Source organism: Monomorium pharaonis, chromosome 3, assembly GCF_013373865.1.
Source record: "Monomorium pharaonis isolate MP-MQ-018 chromosome 3, ASM1337386v2, whole genome shotgun sequence".
In the NCBI taxonomy this organism is placed as follows: Eukaryota; Metazoa; Arthropoda; class Insecta; order Hymenoptera; family Formicidae; genus Monomorium; species Monomorium pharaonis.
In genome coordinates this window covers 25,199,911-25,223,776 of record NC_050469.1, presented here as the reverse complement: position 1 = coordinate 25,223,776, position 23,866 = coordinate 25,199,911, and the positions used below count along the sequence as shown (strand labels likewise).

The 23,866-nt window shown below is 41.9% G+C and overlaps 2 protein-coding genes across 3 annotated transcripts in view; both read left to right on the top strand.

Moving 5' to 3' along the window:
- Window positions 1–3,985, top strand: part of LOC105832792 (lysine-specific histone demethylase 1A) — a 126,113-nt gene extending 122,128 nt beyond the window's left edge. For both annotated transcript variants that reach the window (XM_036284450.1, XM_028191093.2), the window contains 3 exons: window positions 906–1,118; window positions 1,686–1,884; window positions 3,117–3,985. In XM_036284450.1, coding sequence (XP_036140343.1) covers window positions 906–1,118; window positions 1,686–1,884; window positions 3,117–3,301 — 597 coding nt within the window. In that variant the 3' untranslated portion in view covers window positions 3,302–3,985. The remainder of the gene's footprint in view (window positions 1–905; window positions 1,119–1,685; window positions 1,885–3,116) is intronic.
- Window positions 3,986–7,330: 3,345 nt separating this feature from the next.
- On the top strand, window positions 7,331–15,497 carry LOC105832787 (trichoplein keratin filament-binding protein). The gene has a single exon (XM_012674038.3). The coding sequence runs from the start codon at window positions 7,454–7,456 to the stop codon at window positions 8,738–8,740; it is 1,287 nt and encodes a 428-aa protein (XP_012529492.3). The 5' UTR covers window positions 7,331–7,453; the 3' UTR covers window positions 8,741–15,497.
- Window positions 15,498–23,866: the final 8,369 nt, after the last annotated feature.

The window sequence follows — 23,866 nt, the reverse complement described above, 5'->3', positions numbered from 1 at the left end:
GCCTCTATGTGTGCGTGGTGTGTCTGTGTGTGAGCCTTCGACGAGTCGCTGTCGTCCCAAAAGCGGTCTAATTTATGCCGCTCGCAAGAAGGACGGCAGACAGTCCTGTCGAGCGTTAGTGTAAGGGTATTAGGACTGCATAATCACGCATTAAGACTTATCGCTGATCGCGCAGTGGCAGATTTCAATAGCAATTAATGTGTGTTCTTTTAACGAATGAGGACCACATTGAAGGGTTCAGTGAATATGTTTAACGTACGTCAGTGACAAATTAAGCTATCAGCTACGCAATTGATAAGAAACGAATAAGCGAAATTTTACGAAACGCGTGGGATTGTATTAACGTAAAAGAATTTATCGGAATTGCATCGATCTTGAAAAATTGATTTAATTATGCGGTAACTTGCTATATAAAATTTAATTTCAATAAGATTTTGTTAAATACGTGCAATTATGACAAGTAATTAAATTATTAAAAAATTAAAATTTATTAAAGTTAATTTCTCTCTTTCTCAACAATTTTATTATTTAATAGAAGTATCAAAGATAAACGAACACGTTAGATTATATTATAATAATTATCATCTTAGTTATTAACTTTAACTCTTATCTTTAAATTTAAATCGAATAACATTTTTTTTACTAACAGATGAAATGAAGAAATAACATTATTTATTACATATAGGACAGTTATTATATTTTAATACTAACGTTAAATTCTAGGATGCATCAGTTTATCTTTACTTCTCGTATTTTTTATGCTATTTGTTCGCAAATTTTTTTCAGCCTGTTTCTACTCATAATTTGTTTTAATACAAAAATATCGCACAATGTTAGAATTTCGGGAAAAAATTACTGTTTTTTTTTATTTTGATATAACTCCCGCAATTTTTTTTAAATCTCAGGTAGTACTATGCTTCGAGCGAATTTTCTGGGATCCAACGGCCAATTTGTTCGGTCACGTGGGAAGTACCACCGCGTCGCGTGGCGAGCTCTTCTTGTTCTGGAACTTATACAAGGCGCCGGTCCTGTTGGCCCTCGTCGCCGGTGAAGCGGCTTGCGTAATGGAAAATGTCAGTGACGACGTTATCGTCGGTCGTTGCATCGCCGTTCTGAAAGTAAGTGGATGAAATTTCTAGTCGAAGCGCGCGCGGGAAAGATAAGAGACGTATGGTATAGCAGTCTTATTCAGTTTAATCGTTTGAAGCACGTTATCGCATATATGACACCTTTCAAAAAATTAAAAAGAAATTATTTGTCTCGTTTCGATTTCTTTATACCTAGTAATATTCTGAATCGTCGAATCCAAATCCTGAGATTGAAACTTCAACATTCGATTGATTCAATACAAATTTTTAACATACAAGATGACGGACTAACGTTGTAAAAAGTTGTATATTTTATTGATTCTTTATTATTTCTTTTTCCCATGTTCTTGCGATAATGTACGTATTGTACGGATTTGCAAATTAATTTCTCCATATTTGTAAGCGACTAAAAAATCCCTGTATACCAAATTTTAAGAAATTCATATGTAAGGAAAAATGTATGCTTCAAATAGTTAAGCGCAGCGACGTACATATCCCGTAGTGACAATTATTATTTTACACGTTTCGTAATTCTCTTTGTATATTTTATGGAAGCAAAAAAATTGAATAGATTAAAACAAGTTTTTGCTGTCGCAGGGTATTTTTGGGAACCAAGTGGTACCACAACCGCGTGAAAGTGTTGTTACGAGATGGCGGGCGGATCCTTGGGCACGGGGATCCTATAGTTTCGTCGCGGTCGGCAGTTCCGGCAGCGATTACGACCTCCTAGCGGCACCCGTGTCACCCCCACAGATATACAATCAGCCCGCGTCGCAGCCGAGAGTGTTCTTCGCAGGTGAATATTAAATCAACACTTTTCACGTTGCATATTACCGAAACGCGAGGACCTGAAATGGCTATATTTTTATTAAGTCTTCTGGCGGAGAATGATATTTGTGTTTGTCGTCGCGCGCTGCATGTTTACGTTTCCATTAATATACGTAAGCATCGCCCGCGTTTGCGGAACGTTGCAATTGATGCGCGATGCAATTTGCCTCTCTACGATACTCCGTTCCCGACTTGTATGCGCAGTAATTTCGTGTATTAACGCTGTTTAAAGATCCTACTGTTCGCGAATGTTGGTCACGTAAACAGGATAAATTAGCGTTTGTGGGAATTTGATGGAATTCAATAAATTTATATTAAAAGAAAGGACGATGGATAAAATGGTCCGATTTTGCCTCCCGGAATAGCAAAAAGATGATATGTTTTTTTTTGTAATTTTTGAGTTGCTGAATTTAATTCTGACCTTCAAACAATTTTTCACTTGTTAAAAAAGTATTGAGCATACGAAGTTATTAAACACTTATCGTAAATTATTATTGAGTGTCATTAATGTATTAATTCGTATTTTCCTATTAATAAAACATAATAAATTTTATCTTTAATAATTTATATTCTGCGCTAATAAAGATATAAAAAATATTAATATTTAAAAACAAAAGCACATTTAGAAAAGCGCATTTTGATGGAAATTATTTTGAGTCTTAACTGTGGCACTTGAGAGCATTGTTGCTCATGAAGTTTTTTAAGAACTTTTATCCAATATATTATATATTTTTTATAATAGTATATTTTACTCCTGGAAATTTTAAGATTTGTACAAAATGTATTTTTAAGCACCAAGAACTGCTTTGACTGAATTAGGCCTTTTTCACTTATTAATTTGGTATTTATATATCAATGTTTACTTAATATTATTTATCTTATTATAACTTTACATATTTATGAACATATCATTCTCATAATAATTTTATTTGATATTTTTAATACTTCCTCGACAAATTAAATTTTTTTAAATATCAGAATCAGAGTCAACTACTCAAAAACTACAAAAAAGATCCGTTTTTATTTACTATTCTAGGAATTAAAATCGATTCTTTTTATCTATAGACCTTTGTCAATAAACAAGCGAAAAATTTTAATGACGCGATAGGATATATAATAAATTCGTCTCTAAGATAAATGTAATAATAAACTTTTTTTCACAAGAGTGCACATTGATCCATTTACACGATGGGTTTTCAGGGGAGCATACTATACGGAATTATCCAGCCACCGTACACGGCGCATTCCTCAGCGGCCTTCGTGAGGGTGGACGTATAGCCGACCAACTCTGTGGAAGTCCTTACGCGCCACCAACAATGACAGCTTCCGTTCCGCCATCGACGGGGATCACGCCAGCGAATACTGGCACCAGTTCGACGCCTTAGTATTTTCAACTATTTCGTTTTTGTCTTTCTGTGAGCTAAGAAATTCCGAGGATAGCTATTCACGAAAAGCACTTCCTCGAAGTTTTTCCGCAAAAAAAGAGATACAAAGAGATAATTCTCCACGATAATTCCCAGTTATACACAGACAAAATTTGATAACAGCAATGTATTCGTTAACGTGCTGTCATTATTATCGCAACTTACGTGATTATTTTTGATGAATAATTTAACTTATTGTGATTTAAGTTGGATTTAAAAGAATTAATTCAAAGAATATTAAATAATTTTAAAACACTCAATTTTTCATAGCACAACTATATTTATCAAACATGTCCGTACACAGTTTAAATGTTTTATTTATCATTATTATTATTCATATAGATATAAATGTAATATTAAAAAATAAAATGAATATACATATAATAAGTAGATACGTATATATATATGTATATATATTTTATTTTATATTACTTTTTTATCTAATATAAATAACTATTCGATTAAGTGATCACTCTTTTTACAGTTTCTTTATACCGTTATTATTTACGTTCTAACATGTTCATAATAATCCACATGGCTTACTGTATATTTCTTGTAATTTTATATTCTTCTGAGAAGTATTATTATTTATATAAATATACCAATGTGTTAATGGAATAAAATAAAATATAAAATAAAAACAGCGATGCTTTCAAAATTATGTATGAATTGTTCATCAATATAAATCGCAAAACGCTATAAAGGTGAATCATTTTGTGGGACAGTATTACTTCGATAGTAGAACAAACAAAATAGAAGAAAAATTTAATTATATATTCATGTCTATTCACCTTTGATAGAAAAGGGTCAATACATGCAGACGTAAAAGGGTGGAATGGGAAGATGTACTTTAAACCTTGTGAAGCATCAGCGCTCCTGAGCAGCTCTATCGTCTAGCTCGCGCGAGCTCATAGCGGCGCTCTACTCGTCTCTCTCTCTCCTTCTCTCACTCTCTCTCTCTCTATACTCTCTCTCTCTCTCCTATCCTCTCTCTCTCTCTCTCTCTCTCTCTCTCTCTCTCTCTCTCTCTCTCTCTTCTCTCTCTCTCCTCTCTCTCTCTCTTCTCTCTCTTCTCTCTCGTTTATATGCGATATGTATATATAATTTCCAAAATTTAATTCTTGCCGGATGTCCATTGCATTTAATTACATATACGTTTATCTCTCAATAACGAATGATTTTTAGTTTATATCTCAATGTAATTATCATAAAGATATCATAGTTATAAATTTATAATAGATTACATTTTGGAGTATTATATCGAATGTAATGTATTACATTCCTGCGCAAAATAAAGTGCACACGTATTTTCATTTTATTGTCGAAACTTTCATTTAACTATAAAAAACAATTAGACATAATTGTAGATTTACAGATATATAAAATCGTGTTACAGATTTAATTATAGATTTGGCATATGTATGTATAACGGATTTAGAGATACACTATAATTAAAGGAATTGTTATATATCAATACTTAATGAGAGTTTTTGGGTCTTAATATTTTATATTAGTATTTTTTATTAAATAAATTTACACTGCGATACCCGATTGATTCACATGAACATATTTGACATACGATGCCAAGGCACGAAGCAATGTTTATTTAGGTATCCTCAATTTAATGCGATAGGAGATTTGCTTGTCTCAATTTAAGTTACATACGTAAAAAAAATTTGATGACATATATCAATAATAAAGAGCAAATGCCTGTGCTTTCACATTTGCAATCTTGATTTAATCAGTCGTACGTAATAACCGTGCATGCTATTTATGTAGCAACCATATAATCTCACCGATCATATTAGATTTCCTATCTAATTTGGGAATATTGAATATTCGATCATTCCGGTACGGATATTACATTGCATGCATCGCCGCGGGCGCATTATTTTGAGCTGTACAGATTTCCACTGATGCAAACAACTTTGAAATACATCCACCAAAATTCTGAACCTGTATCGCAATAATCTATATAAAATCGCAGCTCTAAATCCAGATGTTTTAATCATAGACAGTATCATATCTTTGAGTTTAATTTACGCAACATTGAAGGTGCGTTTTGTCTCGCATATGTTGCGCATGATTCTTGTTTATTAAATGTTAAACAATGATGCATCATGTGCACTCATATATATCATATACGTATTATACACGTATACAAGTAAGTATCATTATTAGAACTATAGAGATATAAGAATAGAGCGCGTGAGTTGTATACTATCATATAAGTGGCTGCGATAGAGAGATAGAAAGAGAAAGCTAGACTCTAAAGACCCCCTCTATCTATGTCTAACTTCAAAACTTCAAACTCTTGTACATGCGTGATTGAACAAGGGTGGAGGGGATCTTTATTCGGCTCTCTCTTTCTATTCCTCTATCGCTTTTCTGGTTCTCACTCTATCCTTATATCTCTATGATTAGAACTGTACTTTTTAATTAAACTTCTCATATGATTTATTTTTAATTTTTTTTCACGATACAGAAAAAGATAAAAAACAAACTGTCTAAAATATTTAGTTAAAAACAGAACAAACCTTTTATTTCAGCGGTAACATCTAAACGAACTTTTTTTTAGAAAGAATTTTTATTTCATTTTTCTATGCTCTGTTTCACTTCACAAGTTAGTTCGATAAATGCGTATATCGTCATAGCAACTGCAAACAAACTGACGAAATTGAAACACGTATTACCATTACCGTTACTAGATCTTTCGCACGAGTGACGTTGCCCGCGATGTTGAACGTTATTTATCGATCTCTCTAAAGTTTTTTTTTGTTTTGTCCATTTTGATTACTTTTTTTTATGGTTAACTCCAAAAATGAGTTTGGTTCCTTTGCCTAAAATACAATGCAGTGTACCCAAAGCGAGAAAGTATCCCATTGATGTTCCTGGCACGGCAAATATATCTTACGGGCACAAGTTACGCGAACGCAGAAGTTGCCGCATCTCAAAGTACCATGGTTCGGATAGATCTATCTTCGAAGGTACAGAGGAAGAGAAGAGGGAATACTTACTTAAAACTCTGGACTTCGAGAAAGAAACCGATCGGAAAATCAGGAACAAGAATCTTCGCCAACGAGTCCAACGAGGTATTAACGTGAACGTTTACGTAGTTCTTTTTTAAATTACATTTGCATTTCTTAAGAAAACTTAAGTGGAAGTAAAAGATAAATGAAGAAGATAGAAAAAAAATTTTTTTTTAATCAGCAGACACAGTATTTTACATAAATATTATATTAAAAAAAAAAATATATATATATATATATATATATATATATATATATTTGTAATTACGTAATATTTACAAATTATAGAGTAATATTGGATGTTAGTAATTTAATTTTGCATGGCTAATTAATTTATTATATACATTCACTGTTGCAGAATTACATAAATAAGGAAAGAAACAAAAGAATTTTGGTTGAAGCTAGATGTTTATGCTGTCTCTTTCTGTTTAATATTTTACATGTTGATACTTAAACACATTTTCAGTTTTACTGTGTATAGATGTGTTTTGATTAATATGCAATCATAGACTAAAGCTAAAAATAATACCAATATTTTCATAATAAATTATTTTTAGTGTATTATTTCTAAGGTATTCTAAGGATTATAGCATTATTATTAAAAATGATAATTTAATTTACGATATTTTTTATACTTTTAAGACTAATTACTGAAAGTTACGTTTGATGGAAAATGACTGTTATATTTGTATAATTATTTAAACTTAATCGTTGTGACATGATCCACTGTGGAATGTAGAAAACACATTGTTTATGTAGACACGAAACTTTAGCTTCAACTGCAATTGACGTTTATGTTCTTACGTATTTGTGTAATTTAGTTATATAATCTAGTTTAAAATTATTATTGCTTAAATTAATTGATGTTAAATTTTTAAAGAATGGGGACACAAAATAAAATTAAATAGCTTCTCTCTCTCTCTTTCTCTGCAGAAAGCTCTTCAATTTTTACTTAATTTTAATCATCGCGCATAAATCTATTATATATTGCTTGAATGTGGAATTTAGCCGCTATTTTCTCTTGCGTAATGAGAACCACTGAACGGAGATAATTACCAGTCGTTAACACGACTAATCTCCAGACATGTCGGCATACGAGGAGAATCTACAAGCGCGTAGGGAGAAACTACGCGATCTCGTATCGAGTGAGGAGGCGGATCTAATGAAGGAGATCGAGGAGGTGACACGGTGGGACGAGTGTGCCCGATTCGAAAAGCAGTTTGCGAAAATGGAGGAGTTGAGGAAACAGCACGAGCAGGAACACGAAACGATGGTAGCTGCCAAACAGAAGCAACGGTTTCTAATGTCATGTCCGGATATTAAGCAAGAATTGTCGAGGAGAGCCACGATCGACGCGAAGCGATGTAACGTGGAGCAGATGGCGGATAACGAAGCGAGGAGATTAGCGGAGAAGGAACTGGATGCTGTCTGGTACGAGATAATGCTAAGGGAGAACGGGACGAAGGGGCACAAAGAGATGGAGGAGTCGGAGAGACGACGAACCTTAGCCCAGCAAGAAACGGTGTCTGCTTTAGCCAAGCAAGTGGCGGACAAGTTGACGTTGGAAGATGAGAAGAAGGTCGAGAAGAGGGACGAGCAGGAGCATCTGGATCGGCTATGCGAGGATATGCGCCAGGCGGAGTTAAGGAATCTCGAGATGGAAAGGCAAAAGCGGGAAAAGTTGAAGGAGGAACTCGAGGAGCAGATCCTGACGACAAAGAAGTTTCTCGCCGAACGTGCCCGCGAGGAAGCCATGGTGGATCGCGCATTCGGGAAGCTGGCCGAGGAGGAACTGGCCAAGGAGAAGGCTCGCGTGAAACAGGACACCGCCATCCTCCGTGCGGAGTTGGACTCCTATCTGAAGTATCTGAAGGACTTGCAGCAGGAGGAGGTCAAACGGAACCTCGAGATGGAAGCTATCGTTCGGCAATCGCAAGAGAATATTGAGGCGAGGCGCAAGCTTGCGCTGAAAAAATTCAAGGAAGCTCGCCAGCACGCCGCACAGGAAGTCCTTCGCGGTCGGGAGGAACAGCTGAAGACGCGACAGGAGGCAGAGGAGCGGGAACGACTGCTGAAGATGGAGGAACGAGAGGCGCTCGAAAGGCAGATCGAGATGGATGCCGAGTTGACCGCGATGGAGCGGAAGGAGACCAGACAAAAGACGCTTCGTTACGGACTGGAGCTCAAGGAGCAGCAGAGATGCATCGAAACGACGAGACGCCAGGAATTGGAGGAGGAACGGCGGTACTACCAGGCCGAGATGAAGAGGCAGACGGAGGAATATCAGAGGCTCACGGACGAGTTGCTGAACGCTTCCGAGAGCATTACGCCGCATCCGTTTAAAGCTGTACTGAAGGAGGGCCCATCCTGAAGGAGAAGGAAGGATGTTGTTACTGTCCTTCAACTTTAACTTCCGTGTAACTGACATGTTAGTAGATGCTGATAAGTTACCAGGTGTACCTCTTGTAAGTTACTTCCCCGGCTTGTCGTTGCGCGGATCATGTAAAGGGCCACTCGAGAGGTAGACCATTGAATATTCAATCAATCAATCAACGTGCGACCGCTAAATCTATAGGGCGATAGAGACGTGAAATAAGTTGGTAGAAATCACTGATTATTGATATAGAAATTTAACATATCAAAATGTAACGTCGTGACATTATCATATAGAATATAAAAATTATGAATGTTGTAACTGGTCACATAATTTGTCCTCACATTACTGAAATATTAACGTTAGAGATTTACTTCATAAAATTATAGGTAATATGACATTTCTCTATTCTTTTTTTTGCATTTCTCTCTATATACGTACATAATACACGTATAACAATTTCTTTTTGATAAGACAGTAATAAGTTTTTATATTCTTCTTAAATAAGAGCTAATAATTAAGAGTACATTTTTAATATACATTTTAATGTAAATTTAACAGCATTTAACTATTCTGTTCTGTTCGAGTATATTTGATAGATCAGATTTGATTTAAAATTTATATGTTTCATTTTCTTACTAAGATTTTATTTAAAAAATCTTTTTCTCTGACATTTTGATGATTTCATCTATATAATAAGCTCTCTTTTCTATGAAAATTTATTTTTTATTTTTAGAGTTTTTTTATTATATTAACTCAAATGATATAATAAGAAATTTGAACAGAACAGTAGAGTTAAAAGTATAAATTGATTGATAATTGTTAGTTAATCATTTATATAACAATACATTTATTCAAACTTATTGATATTCTGTTATGTCTTTATATCATCCTTTTAATATAAAATATAAAAATATAACTATAATCTGAGTGCTTTTATTTTATTATGCACAAAGTTGTGTTCAATAATAACATTGCAGCTGTATCGTAACCAAAAAATATTTTGCTGGTATAGACAGATTTCTTGATATCACAATTAAAATGTATCGCTAGTTTTTGTATCTGCTAGAATTATGCCTGTCACGTATAAAATTTGGAAATTATGCTTTTATCAGCTAAATTGATTACGTGGAATACATATATATATCGCAGTATTTGCTTATTATTTGTCTATCTCAGCTATATTTTACACATATATAATTGTTATTGAAGTTGCAAGATTATTTTTTTTTTTTAAGTGAATAAAAAGCCATTAGTGAAGAGAATCGATATTATTTACATTCATGTCTATTTATATTTAATAATTAAATAAAACCAAATTGTAGAATATTGCATATTCGCAATATAAATACAATTTCGTGATATAAATATCATTTTTAATATTTCTGTCGTTTGATGAAAATATCTGTATGACATTTCATGAAATTGCAAATAATCTAATACGCTATTTCAGTATTATATTCGTTTTTCAGCGGAATATTGACTACAATTAATAACAAGAAAATATTTGCGTTATTAAATAATCTATGTGCCGTGCGCAGAAATAATAACGAAATACAATTCTCGCCTTCTCTTCGCGTCCGACTGTGCCGATTGAAAAAAAATTCCTCTTCTCACCCGTGTAATTCGACCTGCAGTTGGCGCTCGTACCAAAGGCTCTGGCCTCTTCTCTCAATGTTCTCCGCTCCTACCATCCGTCGGATGCTGCAGGACCCAGCAACGTGAACTCTGCTGAAGGGATACGTGTTTATCGACGGAAACGTGGCGGCTCAACGCGCAGGATCAGGCGGCAACAATGATCTTATTGTCCGCCTCGAAGGAGACACACGAATAAGATCTCGGCGTTATTCTTGATGATGATTTCGCACGCGTGCCTTTAGACGATTACCCTGGCGTATTACAGTGTTTTGCGTTACGTGGTGCGATGTAACTCTCCCTCGAATCTCCCCCTCCCCCCGAATGAAACGTACATACATATATTACATTAAAATGCGCGCAGCGCGTGGAATCGAGATTTACGTCGTAATTGCGTCCGCGCGCGTGTGATAGTCGGCGCCTAGATAAATCTTTGTTAATTGTAGACACAACCGTGATCACATCTCGCCGGTTCGCGTCACCATTTCGGACGGGGAGTTAAGAAAAATTCATTACCGCCAAGTATCCGCAAACAAAATTAGAAAACACGCAGTCCGCAATTCTGAAGCTCTCTCCGTCAAACCTGTGTAAGTAAGAATCACGCCTCGGCTGTAATAGCGAATCGATATCCGCCTGTCGCTTTTCCCGGCGCGATTTCACCCAGGAGTGGCGGTCGATCTTTTTCCCGCATCGTCAAGCATTCACCACTTGGCGGCTGCTCGTTGCGTGCTCCCCAGTGGGTGCGTGCGTGTATGAATACGCACGTCAGCTTAATGCCCGTAGATGTTCGTGATTGATCGAACGCTGCCGGCTAGACAGCGCAGTTTGTCTCGGGATTCACCCCCGGAGGGTTGGAGGGTTGGCTCGGCCTGGCGCGCCTACCGATTGACTCGGGCTTTGAGATTCGCGTAAGAGGTCGCCGAAGTCCTGATCGAAGTTGAGTTGGGTTCTCGGCTGGAGGCGGTGGATCTTTTTTTTTTTTTACCTTCGAATTATTCACTCGGTTGGTCCAAGGACACGGGTGCACCTGCGCGCGTATATACGGCGATTATCGGTGTGCAAGGCTAGCCGGAGGACAGAGGAAAGGTTGAAGAGGGAGAAAATGGCGAGGTGAACGAGAGAAGGAGGAAAAGGGCAAAGAGGGTCGGGGAAGGTTGGCGAAGAAGCGAAGAGCCAGAAGACAGAAGGAAAGGCAGAAGGCCAGCGGGAACGCGAGGAAGGAAGAGGCGAGCGAAAAAGAAAGAGAGAAAGAGAGAAAGAGAAAGTGGAAACGGAGAGGGTTGCGCTGCTGCAGGAGAGCGAATGGACTCTGCCTCCAGGGATGTTCTTTTGACAGTCATGTCGCTGTCGTCTCCTAAGGTCCCCCGGCGGCATTGCATTAATCTTCTTCTTCCGACCCCGCCTTATTGAAAATTCTACAGAGCGCTCCACAGTTTTTGCCGCGGACGTCTTTTATACTCCACTACCGCCGCCTCCCTCACACACCCTACCTCCCCCGTTCCCTCGCTCCGGACGAGCATCCCCCTCGATGAGGGCAAGCCGCCCCGTGCTACGCGGCTTCGTCTCGTCACCCGGAGAGGCGCATCCGTACCCGTCACCTCTCTCACTACGTTACGCACGCCGGTACGGTGGTATCCGTCGACACGGACGCGTCCAAGCTTCAGGGCACAATGATCGATAACGTTATCAATCACCGCATCGGTAAGTCTCTCCAATCCCTCCCCTACCTCCGGCGGCGGCGGCGGTGGTCGCGTTCGACGCCCGCACGCGTATTCCGCACACCTCGGTGGCCGCGAATGCCTGCCACTGGAAATGCGCGCATCCGTCTCCCGATAAACGCGTCTGTCAAACGGCGAGTCGTTCGCGGGGGGACGACGGAAGGGGGAGAGGGGGAGAAAACGCTGGGATTCTGATTGCGGACATCGCGATTAATTCGTTCTGGCCGCGATACCGTCCGCGGGTAAGCCGAAGGGAAAGGGCTCGATCCTCGCGACCGGGAAGTACCGAGCCACGCGGACGATAGAACGAATCCGAGGATGCGCTCGATGAGAATTAACGAGCGATAAGTACCGATGCTCTTCGAAGCAGATCGGCGCACTCGCTGTATGACATGGGGTGCGAAAGCGAAGAGCTTATCGGCTTTCCACTCAGCGCCGTTTAAAAATCGCCAGCGTTAAATTGATTTTAATACCAGGTTTGGTAACCAGTGAAAATATTAAAAGTCGATAAAATGGTTTTACTTAATTAGATAAAAAATATGACGCATGCGAAAAGGCTAAAAAGAGCAGCTGTGTATTCGACGAATAGATCGATGTTGTGATATTGTATATGCATTTATATTGTTAATAATAAAATGAAAATTTTATAGAAATGTTTAAAAATGTTGAAGTGATTAAGAAGCAAATTACTTTCGCGAAGAATAATATAATATTATACGTTACTTATATATGTTTTGTGCCTATAAAAATTTAAACCTTTATTGTTTTTCTACTATATTATAGAATGTGTGCATTTTTTCATTAAACAAAATAATCAATCTTGCTGCCATTATTAAACTTCTGCAGACAATAACATTATAATTAATATTATTTACTCTTTAAAATTTAACTTCACAGTTTGTATGATAGAACATTTTGTGTTTTAAAAAGAGATAATGTATAATAATAATCATTATTATTTTAACTAATATTATTATTAATCAATTTAAACAGCTGAATATTGTTTAAAGCAATATTGAAAAGAGAAAAATAATTAATATATTCATTGAATTAGTGATTGTACGATATAATTTAACTGAAAGTAACACATTTGGACTATTACTTAATTACACAATGTATTAATAATCCAACAAAAGCGAATGTAGAGCGCACACAGAGAATTACTTTGTAATTTAACTCGTGGAATTTCTAGTAACGAAATTCGGCGTGTGTAGCTTTAACCCATTTTAGTCAAGAATTCAAAGTATCAATTTCTTGGCAAGTAGATTGAGGAAACTTTCTTCTTTACTTTTAATCAGAAAAGTTTGAAAAATCCGAACAACCCTCGGAACCGTCGGAGCGTAAAGCACACCGAAAGGGTTAATTAATAAACGCAACGCGTCGAACTCCCGCGCGAACTCGAACTGGCGTTCATGGAGTCGGCGAGCGTGGAGCGTGTCCCGGCTATTTTCAGGAAAGTTTTCCGAATTTTCCTTCCTTTTTTTCCACCCCTCCTTCCTACTGAAAGCTCCGCGGGAAGCATTAGTACACTCGGAGGCGTGTCATATCCTATCATCAGCGACGTAGATTAATGTTACGCCGCCGTGGCCGCGCGCGACGGCGGAGATTGTCGCGCTTTTCACGGGGATTCCTGTATTTATGATGATAAGCCTGATTTCAACAACCCCCGACGCGGTGCGCCATAGAAATTTTCGATAAAATACACGCGACAATAAAATGATTTTCGTGTACGGTTCTCGCTCACCGGCCCGAAACGGTGAATCGTCATGACACGGACAGGGGGTGAAGATGATTTATAGCGCGCAACCGGCAGCTCGTCGGGTACACTGATAGGCAGGAAATAGTCACGGCTCTAATGTAAGATTACGGCAGGCTTAAGCCGAGTTTAATTTGAGGGCCCCCTCCCTCTGCGGACCGCCTGAAATTCGTGATGTGCCGCGAATCGGTACAAGCCAGCGTAATTTTTCTACTTAAAGGGAGATATAACATTACGTTCCTTTCTTCTCACCTCTCCTCTCACCCCAAAAAGAAAATTTTATACCTCGTATATTTTATCTCCTCCGAAGGGCAGAAATTATATTACATTTTCTCCTTTATATATCTTTGTTATGTAAATAATAGTTTCGTATTAGTTACAGAAATGTATTTACGTTAATTTAAGTGCGAACAAGCGAGTGTAAGTGATTTAAATTTAATTAAGATAATTCTCGATGATTCTCGGGATAACCAGTATTTATTTATCGCTGTCTGTTTACTCGTTCGTAATTATCTGCTTTTAAAATGCTTTTAATATCCATTTAAATACTCTACATTACATTTTTTATTCCATTATATACCTCTTATATTATTAAAGCTAAGAGGAGCATGCCGTCAACTCTCTCTTTCTCTCTCTTTCATTCTTGTAAATATTATAAATACTTTAAGCTGCTACCATCTACTCTTAGGAAAATTCGACTCTCATATACCAAAGTGAACTTTATATCGCATATATCACAAATTATGCATTCAAAATCGAGTAAAACTCGCATCGCGTAAACTTCGTATCTGGCGGCCTTCGCCCTTCAGCATCCAAGATATTAACTTAAAAGGAAGTGCGCAATTCTTTTTTCGAAAATTAGTTTCCCCATGGGCGCGCGCAGATGTAGAGCGAGATTTTCTATTCTCGAAACTGTCTCGGGGAAGACCCGACCGCACTATCAACCGCAAATTCGCTCATCAGTGCACCCGCGAACACTAAAGTGCGACAGAGTGCGTCAGAATGCGTGCATGCTGCAGAGGTGCACGCGTCGGTGAACAATTCGTGATTGCAGGGCATATGTCGGCGACTTGATGGTTCGCACGAGTTCATGAGGTCGGCCAGCAACCCAAATGGTAATTTGAGGTTTCAGGTTAGTTAAACATAGCGGCATGGACGTGCAAATTCAGTCGGTTGCTGTTTAAAAAGTGGACAGAATGTTTTCGACCGTCCTTCGATTAGACACGTACGCCGGCTGACAACAGGCGACAGCTCGACAGCTCAAATCGTCGAGAGCAATTTTTTTTTTTTTTTTCGTTATTTATATCATCGAATTTAGATTCGTATGTAAAAACAAGAGATTGAGTTTCTGCGCTCATTAAGCATATCCGTGGCAATCACAGAGTGTCGATAACAATATTTAAAAATGTTAGAAAATACAATTGTTATCTGCAAAATTGTGAAATCCAGCTACATGCATTTATTGCTGTTATGTTACACCTGCATGAGCAATAATTGCATGTATGCCCGAATTAAATATTAACCTATAATAATAAATACGCATATCGGTCCACATTTCAGTAATATTAATTTTCCATCTTCGTACAGTTATCCATTCTAGAATTGATTATGATTTTACTGCTCCGTATTCGAAAGAGACAAAAAATTTTGCGCTACCGCTGCATATATATTACATCATTATGTAATGAGTGAATCGACTTAAGGCACAGATGAAACAAAAAAAAAGTATCTAAAAGCAGAGAGAACATCCAAGTTAATAACATTACCGTCTGCTAGTGAAAACACAATTAACAAGCCGTTTCTCCCGGGAAACGTAAACGTTCCGCTTGATCCGCCGACGGCGCGTTCGCGTTAAGAAAATACGCGGTTCGTGCCGGTAACGTAAGTGGTAAACGCGCGCGAAACCGCTAAGCACGGCAGTCGCCGTGCATTTACGCCGAGCTAACCAAACCTGATCGAGGTTCAGCCGACATCGAAATGTTATTTGTTCCGATCTCACGTATGTAAAACGGGCGCACGGACGACGATCGCCGTGGACGCGATCGATTAGGAAAACGTCTCGGAAAAGGAAAAAAAAAAGGAAGAACGAAAGAGCTCTTTTGCAGAACCGCCATTGACAGACCCGCTGTACGATCGCACGAATCGCCGGGAAGCGACGGGAAATCGACCGGTCACCCTCCATCCCGCTCGTGTAATCGGGCTAACCGACGCAATTACCGACGGCCAGGGCGCTGACTTGGCAACGACAGAGGCGAAACCGCCGTTTCTCCCGTCCGTCGGATGAATTTTCAATACGGACACGAGTCGAAATCGATTTTCCTTTTCGGCCGTGGCGCACCCCTCGCGCCAACGCGCCGCGCCGAAAATAAATTCGCGGTTAACGTTCGCGGCGTTGGCTCCGCCGAGTTGGATCGCGAGCCGTTACGATCGCGCGGGGGGGGTGGTGGCCGGGGAATCGGAGAGGGATGAGAGGGGGAGCGGGGTAGCCGTTCGCTTCCGACATTCTATTTACCGGAAAGACGGCGATATTATGCAATCGATGAGAATGCCAGGCTATATACACATGCACGCGCGCACAAAGGGTCTCCTCGAGGAGACATCGGCCGGCGAGAGACGCAAACGGGGGACGGGGAGAGGAGGGTGGGGGGGGGGGAAGCGATCAGGACCAGGATGGGAGGATTTGTGCACGCTCGGTACTATGCACGCTCCATCTGCCGCGTGTGCGACGTGGGCGGCGTCGAACTCACGGCCGTTGTTGTTAAGGATACGATATTAATCCTGGAATGTTGAAGCTAAGGGACCGTTGGCACCGCACCGGTTTTGCAGATTCGAACGTTCGATCATTTCAGTCTATTCACTGATCCATTATTCGCATGCTGTAGATGAATTTTGTCGTTCCTCTCGCGGCAACATTCATGAAAGGTGAAATTTCTCTTTTATTTTTTTAATAAAAGGCAATGATTTTAATTAATTCAACAAAATTGGAAGTTTTTAATTAATTTTCATTTTGCGCTTTAAATGAAACTATAGTTGAAGTGACATTTATGAAAACTTGGCCTACACACTGTGCTGTAAATTATTTTAACACGACATCATTCCACGCGTACTTTTTCATCTGGAAAGAATGTTATAAATTTATTTCCTGTTTTTGGAAATAACTGTCAACTAATAAACATTAACTTGTAAGAGTAACATAATATCAATAAATTAAATTAGAATAGTTTTTTATTCAACGATACAACTGTTATATACAGTACATGTATTACAGTACAAAAATATAAAGGCAATAAGATTTATATTATTTTGTGTGTGTGTGTGTGTGTGTGTGTGTGTGTGTGTGTGTGTGTGTGTGGGGAGGGAATTATAATATTGATATTATGTTACTGTTAAATGGTATTTATATAAATACTGAATTACTTCCAAAGCATTGAGTATTGCATTTTGTAATACTCATTTGCTTCCGTTATAATAAAAAATAACTTAAAAAACGCAAAATAATATAATTACACGTACAGTAATATAGATTGTACATCTAGATTAAATATAGGCTGTATATTCTTTTCGATACTTTAATGATAGAATCAACAATTTTGGTCACGGAATGCGCCATCGCGATCTTCCGGTCCAGACAGAGCAATATCCCTGCCATCTTTCCTTCTTCCATTCTCATAGTGAGTTATAGAAACAGTTTGCGGTATCGCGCTCCGTCATTTCGGTGGTTGCCGCCACCATATAAACGGTGCCCTTATATATTCGAGCAATATTGCACCGATATTGCATCCCGTAACCCCTTTAGATTCCGCCACGTACGATGCTACATATGAGGAATGGATAGGTAGGCGGATAGAGGATCGAAGAGTACTATTATTTGCTTCGATACATTGCTGACTTTCCGTAGATAATCGTGGTCGCTGGTCGTTTCCGTGAAAATATCAAGAAGAGAGGATGGAAAGTAAGCGGGCATAACTCGAACAGACGCTCTTAATTTCACTATTCCAAGCAATATAATATACTTTATAATGTACTTTTGTGTAATAATTCCGACACGTGCATATACAAGTATTAATTCTTTTGTAATGTTCTTAAAAGTGAGTGCTGAAATTTAAAAATAAATAAGGAAGAGTTACCGTAAACGTGTATCACTTTGATTGTTGTTTAAAACATTTCTTATTTTGATACTAATTTATACAAATAAACGTTAGAAATTATAACTTATAAATTTATAAATTTCAGGGAATCTATTACCATAATTTAATATTTATTAGCAATAACAAATTAATTATAATTTATTATAAACCATTATGCAATATATATTACAACCGGTTACCTGAATCTGTAGGTACATATCTATAGATCTTCTAAATCTCCAACTCTTTTAAAAGAATGTTGAATTTATAAGTTAAAATAATTAAAAATATGTAATAAAATATTTACTAATTAGTAAATAATGATAAAAACGTCGAAATACTTATCAATATTATATTAATATTATTTATTGTAATAAATTTTGTGATAGTACGATTTTGGAAACTTGATAAACTTTATAAAAATGTTGATTTAATTTTTATATTTAATTTTTACAATAATTGTAAATATGTACGTATATATACAATTAATGCAAAATATTCTAAATTTTGTTTTGCAAAATTAACATAAAAATTTAATGTAAAATTACATAATTAAATTATTAATCAAATATTAATATTAATTGTACTAAGTTTATAAAAATATTACTAATAATCTGTTAAATTTTTGTCCGTGTTACTCGCTCTCCTTACATTTTAGTCACTACATATTGTTTATCCTATCTAAAAAAAGGCATGTAAAGTCGATTGCTCGCATTTCTCGAAGTTTATTATTGTCGCTTTTCCGCGATGCCGATTGGTTCTCTCGCTGCGCATACTTCGTGTTGCAAGAGTAGCTGTCATTGCAATTTTGACAGCTGTCAAATTTGTTAAATATTATTTATACATTTATTGTTGTAATTTATTTTTAAAAAATAAAAAATAAAAAGTTAAGTAGCGCGCGCGAAGCGAGGAGGGAGCACGGAGTGAGTGAGTGAGTGAGCGAGGAGGGAACGAGGAGGGAGCGAGAAGGGAGCGAAGAGTGAGCGAGTGAGTGAGCGAGAAGTGAGCAAGGAGTGAGCGAGTAGATGAGCGAGGAGTGAGCGAGTGACTGAGCGAGGAGGGAGCGAGGAGGGAGCGAGAAGTGAGCGAATGAGTGAGCGAGCGAGTGAGTGAGCGAGAAGTGAGCTAAGAGTGAGCGAGGAGTGAGCTAAGAGTGAGCGAGGAGTGAGCGAGGAGTGAGCGAGGAGTGAGCCAGGAGTGAGCGAGTGAGTGAGCGAGCGAGTGAGCGAGGAGTGAGCTAAGAGTGAGCGAGGAGTGAGCGAGGAGTGAGCCGGGAGTGAGCCGGGAGTGAGCGAGGAGTGAGCCGGGAGTGAGCGAGGAGTGAGCGAGGAGGGAGCGAAGAGTGAGCCAGGAGTGAGCGAGGAGTGAGCGAGGAGTGAGCGAGTGAGTGAGCGAGGAGTGAGCGAGGAGTGAGCGAGGAGTGAGCGAGGAGGGAGCGAAGAGTGAGCCAGGAGTGAGCGAGGAGTGAGCGAGTGAGTGAGCGAGGAGTGAGCGAGGAGTGAGCGAGGAGTGAGCCAGGAGTGAGCGAGTGAGTGAGCGAGCGAGTGAGCGAGGAGTGAGCTAAGAGTGAGCGAGGAGTGAGCGAGGAGTGAGCCGGGAGTGAGCCAGGAGTGAGCCAGGAGTGAGCCGGGAGTGAGCCGGGAGTGAGCCGGGAGTGAGCCGGGAGTGAGCGAGGAGTGAGCCGGGACTGAGCGAGGAGGGAGCGAAGAGTGAGCCAGGAGTGAGCGAGGAGTGAACGAGGAGTGAGCGAGGAGTGAGCGAGTGAGTGAGCGAGGAGTGAGCGAGGAGTGAGCGAGGAGTGAGCCAGGAGTGAGCGAGTGAGTGAGCGAGCGAGTGAGTGAGCGAGGAGTGAGCTAAGAGTGAGCGAGGAGTGAGCCGGGAGTGAGCCAGGAGTGAGCCAGGAGTGAGCCGGGAGTGAGCAAGGAGTGAGCCGGGAGTGAGCGAGGAGTGAGCGAGGAGGGAGCGAAGAGTGAGCCAGGAGTGAGCGAGGAGTGAGCGAGGAGTGAGCGAGTGAGTGAGCGAGGAGTGAGCGAGGAGTGAGCGAGGAGTGAGCCAGGAGTGAGCGAGTGAGTGAGCGAGCGAGTGAGCGAGGAGTGAGCTAAGAGTGAGCGAGGAGTGAACGAGGAGTGAGCCGGGAGTGAGCCAGGAGTGAGCCAGGAGTGAGCCGGGAGTGAGCCGGGAGTGAGCCGGGAGTGAGCCGGGAGTGAGCGAGGAGTGAGCCGGGACTGAGCGAGGAGGGAGCGAAGAGTGAGCCAGGAGTGAGCGAGGAGTGAGCGAGGAGTGAGCGAGGAGTGAGCGAGGAGTGAGCGAGTGAGTGAGCGAGGAGTGAGCGAGGAGTGAGCGAGGAGTGAGCGAGGAGTGAGCCAGGAGTGAGCGAGTGAGTGAGCGAGCGAGTGAGTGAGCGAGGAGTGAGCTAAGAGTGAGCGAGGAGTGAGCCGGGAGTGAGCCAGGAGTGAGCCAGGAGTGAGCCGGGAGTGAGCGAGGAGTGAGCCGGGAGTGAGCGAGGAGTGAGCGAGGAGGGAGCGAAGAGTGAGCGAGGAGTGAGCGAGGAGTGAGCGAGTGAGTGAGCGAGGAGTGAGCGAGGAGTGAGCGAGGAGTGAGCCAGGAGTGAGCGAGTGAGTGAGCGAGCGAGTGAGCGAGGAGTGAGCTAAGAGTGAGCGAGGAGTGAGCGAGGAGTGAGCCGGGAGTGAGCCAGGAGTGAGCCGGGAGTGAGCCGGGAGTGAGCCGGGAGTGAGCGAGGAGTGAGCCGGGACTGAGCGAGGAGGGAGCGAAGAGTGAGCCAGGAGTGAGCGAGGAGTGAGCGAGGAGTGAGCGAGTGAGTGAGCGAGGAGTGAGCGAGGAGTGAGCGAGGAGTGAGCCAGGAGTGAGCGAGTGAGTGAGCGAGCGAGTGAGCGAGGAGTGAGCTAAGAGTGAGCGAGGAGTGAGCGAGGAGTGAGCCGGGAGTGAGCCAGGAGTGAGCCAGGAGTGAGCCGGGAGTGAGCCGGGAGTGAGCCGGGAGTGAGCCGGGAGTGAGCGAGGAGTGAGCCGGGACTGAGCGAGGAGGGAGCGAAGAGTGAGCCAGGAGTGAGCGAGGAGTGAGCGAGGAGTGAGCGAGGAGTGAGCGAGGAGTGAGCGAGGAGTGAGCGAGTGAGTGAGCGAGGAGTGAGCGAGGAGTGAGCCAGGAGTGAGCGAGTGAGTGAGCGAGCGAGTGAGTGAGCGAGGAGTGAGCTAAGAGTGAGCGAGGAGTGAGCCGGGAGTGAGCCAGGAGTGAGCCAGGAGTGAGCCGGGAGTGAGCGAGGAGTGAGCCGGGAGTGAGCGAGGAGTGAGCGAGGAGGGAGCGAAGAGTGAGCCAGGAGTGAGCGAGGAGTGAGCGAGGAGTGAGCGAGTGAGTGAGCGAGGAGTGAGCGAGGAGTGAGCGAGGAGGGAGCGAAGAGTGAGCCAGGAGTGAGCGAGGAGTGAGCGAGGAGTGAGCGAGTGAGTGAGCGAGGAGTGAGCAAGGAGTGAGCCAGGAGTGAGCGAGTGAGTGAGCGAGCGAGTGAGCGAGGAGTGAGCTAAGAGTGAGCGAGGAGTGAGCGAGGAGTGAGCCGGGAGTGAGCCAGGAGTGAGCCAGGAGTGAGCCGGGAGTGAGCCGGGAGTGAGCCGGGAGTGAGCCAGGAGTGAGCCGGGAGTGAGCGAGGAGTGAGCCGGGACTGAGCGAGGAGGGAGCGAAGAGTGAGCCAGGAGTGAGCAAGGAGTGAGCGAGGAGTGAGCGAGGAGTGAGCGAGTGAGTGAGCGAGGAGTGAGCGAGGAGTGAGCGAGGAGTGAGCCAGGAGTGAGCGAGTGAGTGAGCGAGCGAGTGAGTGAGCGAGGAGTGAGCTAAGAGTGAGCGAGGAGTGAGCCGGGAGTGAGCCGGGAGTGAGCCAGGAGTGAGCCAGGAGTGAGCCGGGAGTGAGCCGGGAGTGAGCCAGGAGTGAGCCGGGAGTGAGCGAGGAGTGAGCCGGGAGTGAGCGAGGAGTGAGCGAGGAGGGAGCGAAGAGTGAGCGAGGAGTGAGCGAGGAGTGAGCGAGGAGTGAGCGAGGAGTGAGCGAGGAGTGAGCCGGGAGTGAGCCAGGAGTGAGCCAGGAGTGAGCCGGGAGTGAGCCGGGAGTGAGCCGGGAGTGAGCCAGGAGTGAGCCGGGAGTGAGCGAGGAGTGAGCCGGGAGTGAGCGAGGAGTGAGCGAGGAGGGAGCGAAGAGTGAACGAGTGAGTAAGCGAGGAGTGAGTCAGGAGTGAGCAAGTGAGCGAGTGAGCGACTGGCTGGCTGGTTGGCAGTGAGTGAGTAAATGAGTGAGTAAAGAATGAGTGAAGAGTGAGTAAGTGAGTGAAGAGTGAGCCAGAAGTGAGCGAGGAGTGAGCGAGGAGTGAGCGAGTAAGTGAGCGAGGAGTGAGCGAGAAGTGAGCCAGGAGTGAGCGAGGAGTGAGCGAGGAGTGAGCGAGGAGTGAGCCAGGAGTGAGCGAGTGAGTGAGTGAAAAAGGGAGGGAGGGAGTGAGCAAACGAACGAGCGTAACTAGATAAATATGTAGCTAGGTAGCTAGGTAGCTAGGTAGCAGTAAGTATGCAAGTAGGTATGTATGTTGGTCTGTATGTATCTAGGTAGGTATGTAGGTATGTATGTATGTATGTATGTATATATATGTATAATTAAACTTTACATTTTTTTATTCAAAATTGCAGAAGACGTTTGGTTTATGTAAACGAAAGATAGAGAAGATCAAATTGCAATTATTATTATTTTTAAAGTAAAGTCAAATAGCAGCGCGCGCCTGTAATGTTCTAGTAATAAATAAAAAATTGATGAAATTTAATTTACGCATTTGGCGACTGTCTCCTAAATATTAGGGATTAAAATTTTGAGTTGTATTTCTATTAATTACGCGACATTAATATTTGTTAGACGAAAACGTGAATGCTCAATTTGCGTTGCGGCCGACTGTTTTAACAATACTTGTATATAATTATTATATTGTTATAATTGTCAGATAATTATTGTTATTATTATACGCGTATTATCGCGTTACCGTAATTATTTTCAAAATATGCGGTCTCTATCACCAGAATAAAATTGAACGGCACGATTACGAGTATAACGGTGCCCGGGTGGCAATCCGCTAATCAGCAATCCCCCCCCCCCTCTTAGCCCCTCCCTGTTATCTTGCCAAACTGCGCGATAACGTTTTCCCTCGGCAAAAACGTAGTCGTAGTCCTCTAATTAACACGGCCGGGAGAGAGACGCGCGCCGGGACGTTACATTCTTTCTCCGATCTGTTTCGCAACGAGACACCAACCGCCGAGAAACCGGCCGCCTCAATTAAGATATCGCCGAGCTTAATGCTTCGACTCTCATTCTGCGACAGTAATCCGCGGGGATTCGTCGAAACTTCGCTGTCGCCGCCGCCGCCGCGGAGTTTCTCGCGGAGTTTCTCGGATGAGCGTGCAGGAGGCAAAATAAAGGGGGCAGAAAAAAAGAAAGGGGAAAAAGGAAACAGGGAGGAGAGGATTAGTCAAAAGATGGCCATTCACCGCGGGTGCGCGCGCGATACGGATGTACCTTAATTACCGGGAGGGGACCAGGACGCGGGCGACCGCCGCGTCGGGGATTCGGGTTATCTTATCCGGGCGCAGTCAGTATCGAGCCCGATGTTCCCTGCCGTCGGCGTTATTAGCATAACATAGGACCGGAGTTCAACACGCTGCGTGGGCGGCGCGCGCGGACCCCAAGACGACGAAGACAACCGACGACGACGAACAGAAACGACCGTGGCAACGTACACGGGCTCTGGGATCGCGACGCATCCGGATATCACGCCGCGTTGTTCAGATGCGATACTCGATTCGCGAGGAGGGGCCGCGCGGGACCTTCTCTGTCCCCCTCACCCCTTCCGCGTCCTT

Bases quoted from the DNA above. Each gene is read 5' to 3' on its own strand.
- LOC105832787 (XM_012674038.3), top strand. From the start codon at position 7,454: ATGTCGGCATACGAGGAGAATCTACAAGCGCGTAGGGAGAAACTACGC.